The following is a 15,930-nucleotide window of genomic DNA, read 5'->3' as shown; positions in this document are numbered from 1 at the left end:
TTTAAGAGATATTTTTTTTTAAAGAAAGTTTCATAATTTATTGTTGCAAGTTTGGATTATAAACTCTTGAAAAAGCAACGCTAAAAAGAAATAATCCCAATGAGATAAAAACTAAAAATTATTTTATCTTGATTAGACACAAAAGTACGGATTTATTGAAAAAGAAAATAAACCTATGTGTTTAATTTATAAAACTTGCTCATAATATAGTACGTGACATTAAATTTTAAATTCATAAAATACTAGAATGTTATATATCAATAGAAAGCCCTTCAGCACAGTGTTTTAAAGGAAATATTATCAAAATTGAACAATTATACAAAAAGTTACATTGTTTCTAGTAGTAAATTTCTAATATATGGATTTGTTGAAGAAATTGTGGTCAAAATTTAGTTTTCTTTCACCTAAATTGCTAAAATTTGTGAGTTCTTATCTAAATGTCTATTGCTTGGTATTAAAAGGTAGGTCTGTAACACTTATGCGCTACAAATTTATAATAGCTTCTACCCACCGATTGTATCCGGGGGCTAGAGAGGGTATCAAACCACCACTTTAACCAAATAAAAAATGATTATTTTTTCTATCGACGAGTGTCTTTTTTGTAAAATTGGTAATTATCATTCACAAAAATTTATTGTAATTTTTTGTAAGGTTTATTTTTATGTTAAGGTGGGTATGGAGGTGGTGGTTTAACACACCCTCCCTCCCAAAAATGAAGCGTTGATTTGATGGAGGTGGTGGTTTAACACACCCTCCCTCCCAAAAATGAAGCGTTGATTTGATGTTGATCAACGTTGATTTTGCGTTGGCATTTGCGATCAACGGCGATCAACCTTAAATGGATGTTGTAACAACAGCAATGTTATCAACAGCAAATCAACGTTTATTTACAAACACTGAGCGTTCGTTGATTTACTGTTGACAAAAAACAAATTTATCGAGCCGTTTACTAACAGTAATTTGATGAGCATTTTCTGCTGGAATTTTTTGTTATTTTTGGTGGTTATAAAACGTTTGTTCAAATTTTAATTGTATTATGCGGTAGAAATGAATATAAACTTTATTGAAAAACATATATTTTATTAAGTAATTATTTTTTCAGTTCTTGAATAAAGATTATCCTAATGAAATTAGGGTAGTTCTTTAACTATTTGAGAATAATAGAACATCTTAATATAAATATTTTAACAATTTAACATGAAAAAGTCACAACTTAGCAGCAATTTGGCTTATTAATGCTTATTATAATAACATTACTATTATCATAGCAAATTATTAATGGCGGCAAGTATTTGCCTGATAATTTCTGACTGCAAACTTAAATCATATAGTACAAAATGCAATTTAAATTGATTTTTTCTGTATAAGAATAATAATGCCTTTATTTTTTTTTCTTTTGTGATGTAATAAAATAAAGATAATAATGCCTAAATATGACAGAAGCCTATATATGAGAGAATTTATGAAAGAAAAATGAAATATTGAAAAAAGAATAAAATATCTTCTTGAAGAGTGCAACATTGTTGGTATAGGGAATTGCGTTCATCTAGATTTAGACATTCAAAAGATTTTTGAAGTTTCTGAAGATGTGCACAGTGATATATTGATGTTTTCAATTACTTCGCCAGAAAATAAATTTTGTTTAAGTAAAGTTGAATCTAATTATTGTGATGTTGATGACATTGCATTTAAAAATAGTTTGTACAGTAGTATTGATACTCTAACTTCAGCAAAAGATTTTTTATATGAGTGATCATTAAAATACTGTATAAAAGATGATGCTTTAAATGCACTTTTATTTCACTTAAATAAATTTACTCCATCTATATCGAAATGCTGGCAGACATTACAAAAATCTCTTTAAAAAGTTAATGTTCTATATGTCAGTGGAGGCGATTATATATATCTTGAAGTTAAAAGTGCAATTGATTATTACATATCAACAGTCTGAAATAAGGAAAAGCTTGATCTAATTGTAAGTATTGATGGTGCACCTATGTACAATAGTAAAAAGACTTCCATTTGGCCTATACTAGTTACAATTAACAGAAAAGGATCCTATTCTGTTGCAATTTGGCATGGTCAGGGAAAACCAAACAATTTGGATGAGTACTTTAAAGATTTTATTCTTGAAATGAAAAAATTGCAAACTAATGGGTATAAACAGCTGCTGGTAACTATTAAGGCTTTTGTTTGTGATGCGTCTGCAAGAGCATTTGTTAAATGCATTATAGGGCATAGTGGCTATCATAGCTGTGAAAGATGTATGGCAGTTGGCACACAAAAACATGGTGTAAGATTATTGGAAACGACTACTTTACTTTGTACTGACATGGCTTTTAAAAATAATTTTTATAAAGAAGGTCACCAACTTGAGAGTCTTTCTCTACTTGTTCAGTTAAATTTCCCAATGGTAACTGGATTCCCATTAGACTATATGCATCTTATATGTCTTGGAGTAGTTAAAAAACTTCTAATAAACTGGTGTAAAGGTCCCCGATGTATTAGAATAAGTCAATCTGTTAAAGACAGTATTTCAAATGAACTCATAAATTTACGAAGTTATACACCATCCAATTTTCAACGTAGACCACGCTCTTTAAATGAACTTGAGAAGTGGAAAGCAACAGAGTTTCGATTATTCTGCTTTATGCTGGACCTGTTGTTTTAAAAAGGAAAAATAAATAAAACTATGACTTATTTATTTCTTTTTCAATTGCTATGCACATACTGCTTTCTAATAAAATGGCCAAAAATGAATTGTTAGTGGCATTTGCTAAACAGCTGCTTATATGGTTTGTCAGAGAAGTACAAATTTTGTATGGGGTTTTTTCTTGGTAACATACAATGTTCATAGCATGATTCATTTAGCTGATGATTGTGTTAACTTTGGGGAGAGTCTTGATCATCTATCAGCTTTTCCTTTTGAAAACTTTTTGGGTTGAATTAAAAAAATGGTGCGAAAATCACATCAGACTGTTGCCCAAATAGTGAATCAATTAGATGAGAGAACAAAGTTGGATATTTTTCTTAGAGAAAGGAATGGTAAAGAAATTTCTGCCTAAGTGGTAAATAAAAAGATCACATCAAATCTATGAGACAGAGTTTATTTTATTCAAGGCAAAGGGTTTATTTTAGTAGAAGAGGTTTTTGTAGATCTTGTAAAATGCAAGGCTCTAAATCGTCATTCAGTTCGAAAGTTTTTTCCTGATTGTTTTGAAACATCTTATTTAGACGTTTGTTATGTAAATTCATTAGCCAACCTAAATAGAATTTTTCCGAAAAAAAAAGAACTTTTGAAGAAAGGCTTGATGATACCTGTTTAAAAAGGTGGTTATGCTTTTTTTCTGCTTAGACATTGTGATATTGTGATCACTGATTTCTTGAATTAAAAACACAAACTTTGATTATACTTGCAGACCATCAATTTTTAAAGAATGTCTGTGCATGTGTCATTTTGTAAAATTTGTTTGTAATTTTGTAAAATTTGTTGTAAATTTGTCAAATATGTAGTTCATTGAACAAATTTAAAGTGAGTTTAATGCATTTTAATTTATAAATTTTTTGTGTGAAACAAATACCTGGTATGTTTATAGAAATAATAAAATATTTACACTGGCGTTTTACATTAATAAATCTAAAAAGCGTTTTACAAAGTTCCTTTTTTTTTTAATCTCTAATGTATTTTTAATTTTATTCTGTAACTTATATAAGATTGTTTAGAATTAAATTGCACCAGAATATTGAAATTTCATTTGCCATTGTTGAATTTTTAAATGGAAAAATTGAAGAAGTGGAAGTGATTGCTATTTGTTGGATGAAAAATGATGGGAAATGCTTCTGGCTGCCATTTAAAAGTTCCGCTGCGATTCGTAAAGCTGTCACAACCTTGCAGGCATCAACCTCTGATTGGAAGATATACCCTGCTAGGATTTTACACACTAAAGGTTTGCATATTACTATAAAAAAATGTAAAATAATTGAATTAGATATTGAACTGTATGTTTTGACCAGGGCACTGGAGAAGTTAAACATGTGCTGGAGCAAATTTATTTTAGCCCCCCTTTACAATATGACTATTGTCTCATTTAATATCACTTATTTTAAATCCAATATTCCAACGGGCATTTGTTTAAATTATATGTTCTGAATGTCTTTAGAATGTTTAAAGAAGATTTCCAACGATTAAAAAAAGTTTTTTTAACAATGTTTTTAGTTTTTTTTTTAAACTTTTAGTGTTTTTTAAAAACTAAAAAATTCATTATTTTTCATGGGTTTTTCATTAAAATTCATTAATTTTTATGCGGTGCACCAATTGCACTCCATTCTCATAGGGCCTGCTTTTGCCGCAAACATTTCAATTACATCTTCATTAGATATTAATAAATGATTTTACGTACATAGATTTGTGTTTATGAAGAAGCTCAGTCACACTTAGAGAAAGCAGCAGATACTTCAAATTTTGAAACTGACACCGAAGAGAAAAAAGGGACAAAGCAAAAGTAAATTTTACTCAAATTAGTTTTTAACAAATAAAAAATTTTGCAATAAAGAATTACACAAATCATGCACTTTTTTTGTTTATAAAGTAAAGTTTATATTAAAGGAGAAAGACAGCAATGACATTTTGTGAAAGTGATGAAGATATTGTGGTTGGTGATGAAGAACTATACGGAAGATACTATTTTGAAAGTTCAAATAGCTAAAGAACATCTAACGTGATTCCAAATATAGCAGGTTAACTATTTTTGTAAAAGTAAAATAATGGTTTGTTAAAATAAAATGCTTATTTTTTTACTAAATTATAGATGTTTTTAAATCAATATCAACTCCCCTTTACACAGTGAAATAGCAAGCTTTTCAGTTGCTGAAAATAACAATGACTTCTCGAAAGAAACTAATCTATCTCAAGGGAAAATGATGTTGTCTTCAAATATATTGGTAAAAAAAGTCCTAATGTTGCTTTTGTTTTAATTAAAATCTGTGTGCGTGTGCAGTAAAAAAATTAATAGAAATCAGAACTATATGTTATAGAATATAATTTTGTTGACAAATATTTTATAAATATATGTTTGTTGACAAGTTTAAATAAAAATCACTATGTAATGTTTAAAAATTTTATTTAATTTTTGTATGTATAATTTATCTATACCTAGGTAGAAAATGGCTCTAAAAATTGTGTTTTGGATAAAGAGGATAGCAAAGAAAGACATTTGTCTTGCCAGGGTAAATTAAATAAAAGTTTTATTTATTTTTTCCATTTAGGTAATTTTTCATGGTTAATTTTCTATAAAATATTTTACATAAATAATAATAATATTGTTTATTTTACTACATTTTTTTTTAAAGATTTTCAAAAAAGATTTGCGTTGAGTTGGATGGCAAAAATAGATAAAAGAGAAAAGTGATTCAAGAGTCAATTTTAAAAATCCTTGTATTGAAATTAAGATAATTTCATTCATATAGAATGAACATAATATGTATTCTGACTCTTAAGTAATTTTTATTTTTTTAATAATAGATGAGTTCTCTTAGTCGTTGTGGAGGTAATATAAATCGGCTTTTGCTTTCGGAAAGTTGTTGATGAACGAGGACGCTGGGGCCTGTTTTAATGTCTCGGGTGGTTCATTGAAGATAAATTTAAAACATACACCCTGTATCATATGATAGTGGGTAAGAATGGTTTTATGCATTTTTTTAGATTTTTTATTTCACAGGAAATATATTTTGTTTATTCTAGTCAGTCATTTATGTAACTGTTTGCTATAATTTCTGCAGTTTGATTTATTTTAAATTTGATTTGATTTTTTGATTTAGATGCGATTATACGACAGCATCATGATGCAAAAATTTGCGAATGTTATTCAGGCATTTCGAAATTTTTAAGGCAATCAGGAACACGACTCAATCGAAAAGTTTTGAAAATGAGCAATGCTGCAAACGCTAAATAAATTGTTTGAAAATGTAAATTTTGTGTTAAATTCAATAAAAAACTTTCTTACTTAATGCAGTGCCTACTTTCTTTCATTATTCTTTTGAGTTAGCTTTGAATTGCTCTATCAATAAATTTTTTGCTAAATCCTTTATTTACAGCCTGTTTTTTACAAAACAAATAAAGATTTGAGCAATATGTTTAAATTTTATATACAAATATTTTATATATATATACATACATAATATATATATATATATATATATATATATATATATATATATATATATATATATATATATATATATATATATATATATATATATATATATACATATATATATATATATATATATATATATATATATATATATATATATATATATATATATATATATATATATATATATATATATATATATATAAATTATAAATCAGTAGAAAGTTTTTTTTCATTTAACACTGTGTTTCATTAATAAAAAGACTCATCAGAAATACTTAGTTTTTTTATTGATGAGAGCATTTCTGATGAGTCTTTTTATTGATGAAATACAGTGTTAAATGAAAAAAAATTTTCTTAAGTGATTTCCTACTAATTTATAATTGCTCAGCTCTTTTAAGAACATTGAGCACTCTATTTTGTAGAATACATTTTAAAGTTGTTTAAATATATAAATATATATATATATATATATATATATATATATATATATATATATATATATATATATATATTTCGTAAACTGTTGATATATATTTTTTTGATATATGCATCAAAAAGCGATATCAAAATACCGTCGGCTATTATAAAAATCAGTGTTGAATCACCAAGAAAAAATGATTGTTGATTAAACTTTGAAAAGCAACATTCGATCAACGTTTTTTGTAAACACCAAATCAACGTTGATAAGTGGCTAACATTTTGGACAAAAAATCAATATGGAATCAATGTTGACAAGAAACATTGAATCAACATCAAATCAACGCCTCATTTTTTAGCGGGCTATTGCCAAAAATCTTATATTCGTATAAATATCTGAAAATTTATGTTAAAAAAATCTGATATTATATAAGGTGGACTCTTTCGTCGACTATGAAACAGTAAAAATTAAACATTTGATCTTTATCTAAGTCAGATTATATTGCTCAAATTATAAATGTTATTTTTATTTAGAACAAATAAGCTATAAAACCTAAACAAAACATGCTGAGAAATTTAAAAAAATTTTCATCTTCCAGCAAAGAATCACATATTACAACAGAAGCAAGTTTTATTATAGCTTGGAATATTGCAAGAAGTAAACAAACTTACACGATGGAGAGTTTGTAAAGCAAAATTTTTTAGATGTGATCTCAGTTTTAGATCCTAATATAAGCAAAATTCAAAGATTGTATTCAAATATTCCTATTTCTCGACATACAACTTGACGTAAGAATATCTGAGATTAGTGTTGAAGTTGAACAGCATTTGTTAAATGACTTAAATAATTGTGAAGCATTCACTTTAACATTGGTTCAACAGATATTTAAGATAAATTCAAATGGCAGTATTTGTTAGACATGTAACACCAGATGTACTTGTAACAAGAAAAGTTGCTAAATTTGGCTGAGCGGAAAAACAAAATTCTTGGAATTGATTTAAAGAAAGCCTTTAACACTGTTCTGGTGAAAGCCAATTCTAAGAACAAGCTTGTTAGTGTTTCTATAGATGGTGCACCAAAAATGGCTGTAAAATATGTTGGGTTTATTAGTTTACTACAAAGTGATCCTTATTATATATATATATATATATATATATATATATATATATATATATATATATATATATATATATATATATATATATATGATTAGTTTACCATAAAGTAATCCTACGTATCCAAAGTTCATTCCAGTTTGTGATTCATCGAGAACATTTAGCAACAAAACATTTTCAATTTTTAAAAATTTTTTAAATTAGTGTAGGGGATTGTAAATTATATTTGATGCAAAAAAAGTTTTAAAATTTTATTAGCGAATCGGATCTTGTTGACAAACCAAGTGATTTGTTGTTTTACTTTGCTGTGAGGTTATTTTAAGTAGTGACGTTTTTTATAGGTTTGTATAACAGTTAGAACCAATTAAATCTTTTTTGATTGAAAAGCAAAAGACACTTGAAATCCTTGACAATGTGAATCTTTTATTTTTAACTGATGTAATGTTACAGTTACAAAATCTGAACTTGTCACTTCAGGGAAAAGAAAAAAATACATCTGACCTATTTATTTTTCAAAAAAAAATCTGCTCAATTTGAGAAAAAGCTTACCTTAAAAACTTTTAATCATTTTCTCAAATGAAGAAGATGATTCATAATCCTAATCCTACGATTCAGTATGATGATCATAAGATTTAATCACACCGGTAAAAATCACCGTACTTATTCGAAAACTTTTAAAACAGGTTTAAAGATTTGAATGCTCTTAAATCATCATTAGCATTTTTAGTAAATCCTTTTTTTAATTGATATAAATGTTTAAATAAACATTTAATCAATTATAATTCAATTTATAATTGATTAAATGTTTAAATAAAAATTTCATAAAATTTTTGAAAAATGGTTCCCAAAGTTAAGTATCCTTAACTAAACAGGATTAGCATAAAACATGTCAACTTTTGGTTCAACATATACATGTGAATCTTTATTTTCGATTATGAAATTTGTTAAATCAAAGAATCGTGCCAACCTAACTAGTGAACATTTCTTAGAGTTGTTTAGAATATCAACTACAAGCTTGAAACCAGATTTTAAAAAACTTACCAGTAGCGTTCAGTAGCCGTATTCTCATCTCTCCGTTAAGCTTAACGGAGCGTTAGTCAAAAATTTCTTTTAAATTACATTAATAAAAAATTTATTTAAAATTATAATTTTTTAAACATAAATGTTTTATTTTGGTATAAGTTTTGTTTTAACGAATTTATATAAATTTTCGTCATTTCTTTACTTAGAAATATTGTAATGAAATTTCAGACAAAAGCTCCGTTAAGCTTAACGGAGAGATGAGAATACGGCTGCAGAATTTTAGTGCCTAATATATTTTTAGTAAATGTGCAGCTAATATGCAAAAAGAATTTTCTAATGGTCTTTCACAAAACAATGATGTAATAAAAAGAATTCTTTCTGTTATGTCTAATATTTTGCTGAATGGCGAAAAAGTTCTTTTTTAATTGTAAAAATAAAAGTAATTTGAATTAAATTGAAATTGATTGAAAAATTTGTTTTATTTCTTAGTGAATTTTTTTATTTATTTGGTATTTTGTAGTTATTTAATAACATGTGCTATTTGGTGGTTATAAACAAGTTTCAATTCAAATGAAAGCAAGTTTAATTCAAATAATTTTTTTACTAAAGAAACTTTTTTATCTTTAGATTTTTATATCTTGCTCCCAATTATTTTTATAAGAAAATTTATGACTGTTGTAATTGTGTTAACTTTAAAAAAATGTTTATGATTTAAAATTTAATATATAAATAGATATTAATATATTTAATATATAAATAGATTTAAAATTTTATATATAAATAGATTTAAAATATAAATTTATAAAAATGATCGTAATCGCAAAATTTTTTTTAAATTTTTAAATTTTTAAATTTTTTCAAAATCTCCAGGTTCTATAAATAGTTTTTTGAATGTGAATTTATACCAAGTAACCAAGTTTACATTTATTTATGTAACCAAGTTTACATTTAAAGATTAGTTTTTACTTTCGCTTTTTTTTTTTCTAACAAAAACTAATTACTAAACGAATTATCTACATACTACGTTTATTTATAAAAGAACAATTTATATTAAAAAAATTTAAATATTGCTGTCTAAAAAATCTGAATTTGCATTCGCCATTTATTTTTTTTAAAGATGAAGTTGGCATAGCAATTAGTTAGTATGCGTTTGTATGTGGCTATCGCGTCAGAAATTCTGGCCAGCGTTGGTGTAAGGTTTCAAAATATGCGAACTGGTACGGTATGGGTCGCGAAGCGGAAACGTGTTTTTACTTACTTTCAATTTTAGTATTTTAGATATTTTAAACCAAAACAAGTTAGCACTAACTAATAAAAAAATGTACATTTCAAACTTTTTTAAATTTGAAGAGTACACGGGAAAAAGAACATTTAAAAAGTTTGAGAAAGTATATATTAATCATTGAGAAAGTATATATTAATCATTTATAAAAGTCTTTATATAAAGTTAGGAAAAAATTTTTTTAATAAAAGCAACAAATATTTTATTAAAAGTGTAAACTTCAGATAAATTAATTAAGAAATAATTTTTTCCAATTTACTTCTTTGCTTTATATGAAAACTAACGAAAATTACCTAATCTTTTAATCAATAAAGCATTTATTAAAAGGGAACCAATCCTTAATTTTTAGGAGTAATACTAGATGAAAATTTGTCATGGAAGCCACATATAAAATACATAAAAAATAAAATCTCAATAAATATTTCCATATTATATAAAACTAAACTATATTTTAACATTGCTTCCTTGAAAAAAATATACTTTTCATCATTTATTCATAGTTTTATTTCTTACTGTAATATTGTATGGGGTAGTACTAATTATAGTAAATTAAAAAAAAATTATAGTAAGCAAAAACACGCATGCAGGATTGTATTTGGTGCACACAGAACTTTTCATTGCGAACCTCTTTTAAGGAAGCTTGGTGCCCTAAGTATCTATAAACTTAATATACACTAAGTTCTACAATTCATGTTTAAAATAAAACATGGGCTTTCTCCTATTCAGTCTTACTTTAGTGAAATTTCGCACAAGCATCCTACTAAATTTTCAATTAACAACTTTATTTTACCAAAAACTAATTTAAAACTAAGTTCTTACCAAATCCAATACCGTAGACCGTTTCTATGGAAACACTTTTCAAAATTTATTACAAAAAAAGAATAATATTCAAAACATCTCTTTAAAACAATTTAGGAAAGAATCTAAGAGTCTCTTATTACAAAATGAATTTGATTTTAAATATCTCTTTTAAAATGAATACATAAATAATATAAATTATCTAAAAAATAGTTATTGACACTACTTCCCTTTTGTTGCAGTTTTATTTTTATTTAATTTTTTGTTGAAAAACTTTAATACTTTTATATTGTTAATCTTTGATATATTGCTTTATATTTCAACTCTAATATTTATTTTATATTAATATTTATATTGTAACTAACGTGTGTAAAATTCTTATTATGTATCTAGCTACTTTTCATTTTTGTATACAAACTGACGATTTTTTCAATGTAAATGGGGCTCGATGATAAGACAGTTTATGTCTTCTGCTTGCTCCAGCTCTCTTATTTATTAACACGATTTATTTCATGTAAATTTTAATATACGGCAAATAATAATAATTAAGAATAAAAGAAAAAAAAAAAATTATAAATGATTAATATATACTTTCTCAAAACTTTTGAAATGCGCCGTTTTTTTCCCGTGTACTCTTCATTTGCCTTTTTAAGTGCGGGATTTTCGGGGGAAAAAAAACCCAGGTTTTCATTAAATCTTTATATTAGTTAAGATAACTTCTAATTTTCTTCGATTTTCTTTGCAGTTTACCAATTAAAATAAATGATACATTTTGCAAATTAACAACCAAGAAAAGAAAAAAAAATGTTTGGATCATTTTTTTTTGTGTGTCCGTAAAGATTGATTGATTAGACTATGGGTTGGTACCCAGTTTTTTATTTGTTATAAATTTTCTGCAATAAATTGACTTTTTATTAGTGAAACTGGCTACCTCTGTAGTAACATGGTACAAAATCAATTTAACTGAAATAGGTTTTTATTAAAAACCGGTTAGTTAACTTTTTTTATTAAGTATAAAAAGCAAAACTGGATGCGAAGTGGTACATTTGTTCCTGGTCTGTCAGTTATAACTTTCAAGTTAAGCGTGATTTAATATTCTAAAATGGTTACTTTCAATCTCAGCAAACTTTTTTTCAGATGATTTTACCTTCAAGGCATATTTTATAAGTAAAAATATATTTGCATGTGCTATGTTTTTGCAGTCCGTGGTTTCACGTGCAACCAGCATAAAGAGTGCTATTAAAAGTTACTGTGCACAGTGAGTTTTAACATTTTTGAAAGTCTGGCTTTAAATTTAATAAAAAATTTGTGAAAAAAGAAAAATAAGTTGTTTCTTAAATCAGCAAAGCAAATATTTTTTGTGAGTATAATATTTTTTATATATTAAGTTTTTGTTATTGTTAGATAACCTATGAATACTAAATTATAATGCAGGTCTAACTTTCTTGGCAGTGAAAAAAAAGTGAAAAAAAAGTGTAGGCAAAACACTTTAAAAAAAGCAAAGAGATCTCAATATTATTTATAATAACAATTCAAAGTTTTGTTGTTTTTAAAAAAAAATTTAAGAAATAATTTAATAAACTTTAACAGGTAATTAACTAATCTAGGAAGAACAAAATGAAGAACCATGAACTAAAATGTTTTACTGATGAGCTGTTCTGCATTGAATTTTTTTAAAAAAAATGGATATTTTCATAGCCGCAAGTTATTTAAAACATCTATTAGAATGGAACGTTGATGAACTTAGTTAGACTCCAAAGAGCGAAGAATCAGATAATAGCAGATTTGTTTATACTTTTAATATGCTTATATTCAATGATATTGTTTATTAATGAGTCGTGTTTATAATACAATTTGTAAAATTCTATAAAATATCGACGCTTATTGTTTTTTGAATAAATTTATCCGGACTTATGTAGTTTTCCTGATTAGTAAGGAACAGACACAAATTCGATATCATGTGAAAAAATCAGTTCTAATATAATCAGTTTTAATATATCTATATTCTATTGAAAGTATATATAGGGGCTCTATGAAAAGATTGCGATGACGTATTGTCATCTTCATTTTCTTTGAGCCCCTGTCGTTTAATTCTTTATTTTATAAAGATCATTGTAATAAGAAAAGTTTATATAAAAGTTTATTGTATATACAAAAACGGTGTTTGTCCACAAGATTTTACTGTCTTCGTGTTACAGAAAGGTACACCTTAAAAACATAAACACCTTAAAAAAGGCATAATTTATGTTCGAGTCAAGCATTGTGTGAGCTTTAGCGCATAATATTATTTGTTTTGAGACTCCAAAAAAAATACAAGTTCGACTATTTTCATATTTAAAAAATGTGATAAAAACAATTTAGAAATAAAAAATTAATTAATTTTAAAATAAAAAAACACACTTTTTGGGATGGGTAAATACCAATTTGAAAATAAGTTTGCAATTCCTTTTTTTTTAGATAAATATATTGTTGCTACAAATAAAAATTAAAAAACTTTTCACAATATCCTTCTCTGGTTGATAAAGTGAGCTTTTTACCAGCAGTAAAGACGCTTGTAGATTTTAAGGGGTACTAAGGTTAATACAAACATTGAGACACAAAGTCAAAACTTCTTTTCAGAATCAAGTTACATTTCAAAACAACATAAAACATTTCCCAAATTGATGTTATCGCTTTCCACGTTAATCGCCTTTATATTTAGCATTTGTTTCTGTTGATGTGGCTAATTTAATCATTATTGGCTTCATTCCATTAATTCTACAAGAAATTTTGCTGCATACTGATTTCTTTATTTCGTGGCAGACTGGGCACTCTTTAAAACCCTTTATTGCACTAATGCCATTGCAAACACATTTTAATTTACATTTATAAAATTGTTCTTTTTCTTTATCTTTTTCTTGCTTTTTTTTCTAGTTTTGATCCTTTTTTTTTCTTTTTCCAATTTCAATCAACTCGACCTGTTCAATGATGTTTTGGGCTTCCATTAACCCATGTATATTGGTGACACGTATATTTTTCGTTTTATTTAAGTCTTTTGGCTTTAGCTTGTTTACTGTAAGCAAACCTGGTATATCTTCTAGATTTAAACTTTTTTCATAACTCTCTTTCATAATTATCTGCGACTGCTCAAGCATAAATTTCCAATAATTAGCTGATCCAAACCGATGAATTGTTTTTGCTAATTCTGGAAATGAATGTGGAGTAATTGGTGTTAAAAAAACATTTGCTGATGAACGTGTGGATATTTTCTTTGGTGTACTTGGAGCAAGACTGCTAGAAGGCTCTTGCTCTTGATTTTGAGCCATGCAGTTAGCAGCATGTTGAAATTTATCTTGCTGCATATTATTTACATTTAAACCTTCTTTAGATGCCAACTCTCTTTGTAGCATTAATTATGGTATCTCTTAAAGCCCATTTATCCCACATTCCTCCTAAAATTTTCATGAAGCCTTCTAGGTTTATTGTTTGAAAGTTGTAAAAAGTTTATCTCTTTTTTTATCATATTCACGATGCATGTTCTGATTAGGAATTTAATCCAACGGTTGAGTAACCCCAGTTGTATCAGGAGGACTTATAAACAAGTTAATTTTTTTCATGGAGGAAATGTAGAACATTGTAGTCAAATCTTGAACTGCGTCCATCTGCTAACATTACAACAGGTCGATGTATATTCTCCTCTAAAAAATACATATCAAACTTTTTGTGTAGGTCCAACAAAGAATGGTTATCCTGGTTTCCTTTTTCAGTAGATAATATAATTAAATTTTTAATATTTTTGACAGCTGTTTTTGGGGCCAGATGACTAGTGATATCTTTACCAGCAAAAATAACTTGTGAAACAACAGTTTCACCTGAAATGTAAAATATAAAAATATTACTTATGATTAAACCTATACTTAACATCGCTATGGTGATAAAAACATTCACTAACACTAAATTGATTAACTAACACTTCCACAGTGATGAAAACATTTTTTTTTTAGATAAATGCTAATTATTGCATAGGTACATATTCATAAATAGTTTGTGTTATTATTACCTGCTAATGAAACAACTGGGCATATTGTTATTGACTCACGATTCTTCCTAATCATTTTTCTGCAAGGTTCCCAATGTGCAGCATACGCGAGACCTGTATTTGTTCCATCAACCCCATAATTTATAAACTGGGGTGTTTTGTCAAAATTAAAAATTCTTCTTGTATCAATATCATCCTTCCACACACCAGGTTTAAGTTTTTTTGAGTTTTTTGAAAATCTCATATTTAATAAGCTCTTCAGCCAACGAATCTAAAAGGTAGATTCAAAATGTTTTTGCTAGTACAATACAGCCTAGGGCTAATCTAAGACATTTATGTATCATTGTTTTAATTATGGAGCATATCAGCGAATAAAGTACAAAAAGATACAATATTATTAATTATTTTCTTACCTAAATGTGACTCTGCCATACCTCTGGTGCAGTTCAATGCCCTGTTAATTGGTATATTTCTGGACTTTTGCCTCTGCCTTTGAATTTGGTTTTCCAACAACAAAAGGTTCTTTTCTCACAAATTTTGGTTTCCCCATTTACAAAATTACTAATATTTTTATCTATAAAATACATATGGTATAAAACAATTGTATGCATAAAAAATCAATAGTAATACTCCTACTAAGTAAAAATATAATGCCTTATAGTTAGAGTGCCTTATATGTTAAACTAACTACAAATTTTAATTAATAGTAGTCCCTCTAATTACATTATATTAGAATTTACCATAGAAGTTGTAATTTGTAAGGATTTATTTTGTAGTTTTTAAGGGTTGTTTATGTCTTTTTTTTTAATAAGTTTACAATAATGTGTGTACCAATACTATGGCCCGAAAACAAAATGCTTACAAAATTTTGAGTGAATCCGATCAACGGCTCTAGAATTATAAGCAAAAAACCTGATTGCGGTATTTAAGGGGTAACAACCAAAAAAGGTGACTTTTCTTTAAATCACAAAAATTTAATAAAAACCATAGAGATTAAAAAAAAAGGCTAGGGAAGACATTCATTAAAGTAGTTTTTAAGTATAGAAAGTTTCAGCACTTAAGAAGTTTCCAATATTCAGTTATAGATACTTTTTTTTGTAGATTTTAACGTGTACCTACCT

At 26.6% G+C, this 15,930-nt stretch overlaps 2 protein-coding genes across 5 annotated transcripts; one reads left to right on the top strand and one right to left on the bottom strand.

The window, feature by feature from the left end:
• The first annotated feature begins 826 nt into the window (after window positions 1-826).
• On the top strand, window positions 827-6,006 carry LOC136080796 (uncharacterized). Of its 4 annotated transcripts, none has more exons than XM_065797970.1 (8): window positions 827-3,947; window positions 4,405-4,502; window positions 4,607-4,737; window positions 4,845-4,941; window positions 5,161-5,226; window positions 5,350-5,434; window positions 5,522-5,673; window positions 5,818-6,006. In XM_065797970.1, the coding sequence occupies exons 1-3, from the start codon at window positions 3,825-3,827 to the stop codon at window positions 4,704-4,706; spliced, it is 321 nt and encodes a 106-aa protein (XP_065654042.1). In that variant the 5' UTR covers window positions 827-3,824; the 3' UTR covers window positions 4,707-4,737; window positions 4,845-4,941; window positions 5,161-5,226; window positions 5,350-5,434; window positions 5,522-5,673; window positions 5,818-6,006. The 4 variants fall into 4 exon arrangements, with proteins under 4 accessions (XP_065654042.1, XP_065654040.1, XP_065654039.1 ...); XM_065797968.1 differs by having other exon boundaries at window positions 5,157-5,226; XM_065797967.1 differs by having other exon boundaries at window positions 4,809-4,941; window positions 5,157-5,226.
• Window positions 6,007-13,255: 7,249 nt separating this feature from the next.
• Window positions 13,256-15,750, bottom strand: LOC136080032 (uncharacterized). The gene is made up of 3 exons (XM_065796661.1): window positions 15,223-15,750; window positions 14,831-15,080; window positions 13,256-14,642 (listed from the first exon to the last, which is right to left on the bottom strand). Exons 2-3 carry the CDS (start codon window positions 15,051-15,053, stop codon window positions 14,374-14,376), a joined length of 492 nt encoding a protein of 163 aa, XP_065652733.1. The 5' UTR covers window positions 15,054-15,080; window positions 15,223-15,750; the 3' UTR covers window positions 13,256-14,373.
• Window positions 15,751-15,930: the final 180 nt, after the last annotated feature.

The sequence above is a fragment of the Hydra vulgaris genome, chromosome 05 (assembly GCF_038396675.1).
Source record: "Hydra vulgaris chromosome 05, alternate assembly HydraT2T_AEP".
Taxonomy (NCBI): domain Eukaryota; kingdom Metazoa; phylum Cnidaria; class Hydrozoa; order Anthoathecata; family Hydridae; genus Hydra; species Hydra vulgaris.
The sequence above is the reverse complement of the archived record's forward strand: the minus strand, read 5'-3'. Positions and strand labels throughout refer to the sequence as shown.

Excerpts from the sequence above, each read along its gene's own strand:
- LOC136080796 (XM_065797970.1), top strand. The coding sequence starts at position 3,825 with ATGATGGGAAATGCTTCTGGCTGCCATTTAAAAGTTCCGCTGCGATTC. Across the intron at positions 3,948-4,404 it reads TAGGATTTTACACACTAAAG|ATTTGTGTTTATGAAGAAGC; the intron begins GTTTGCATATTA and ends TTACGTACATAG. Across the intron at positions 4,503-4,606 it reads AAAAAAGGGACAAAGCAAAA|GAGAAAGACAGCAATGACAT; the intron begins GTAAATTTTACT and ends TTTATATTAAAG.
- LOC136080032 (XM_065796661.1), bottom strand. The coding sequence starts at position 15,053 with ATGAGATTTTCAAAAAACTCAAAAAAACTTAAACCTGGTGTGTGGAAG. Across the intron at positions 14,643-14,830 it reads CCCAGTTGTTTCATTAGCAG|GTGAAACTGTTGTTTCACAA; the intron begins GTAATAATAACA and ends TTTACATTTCAG.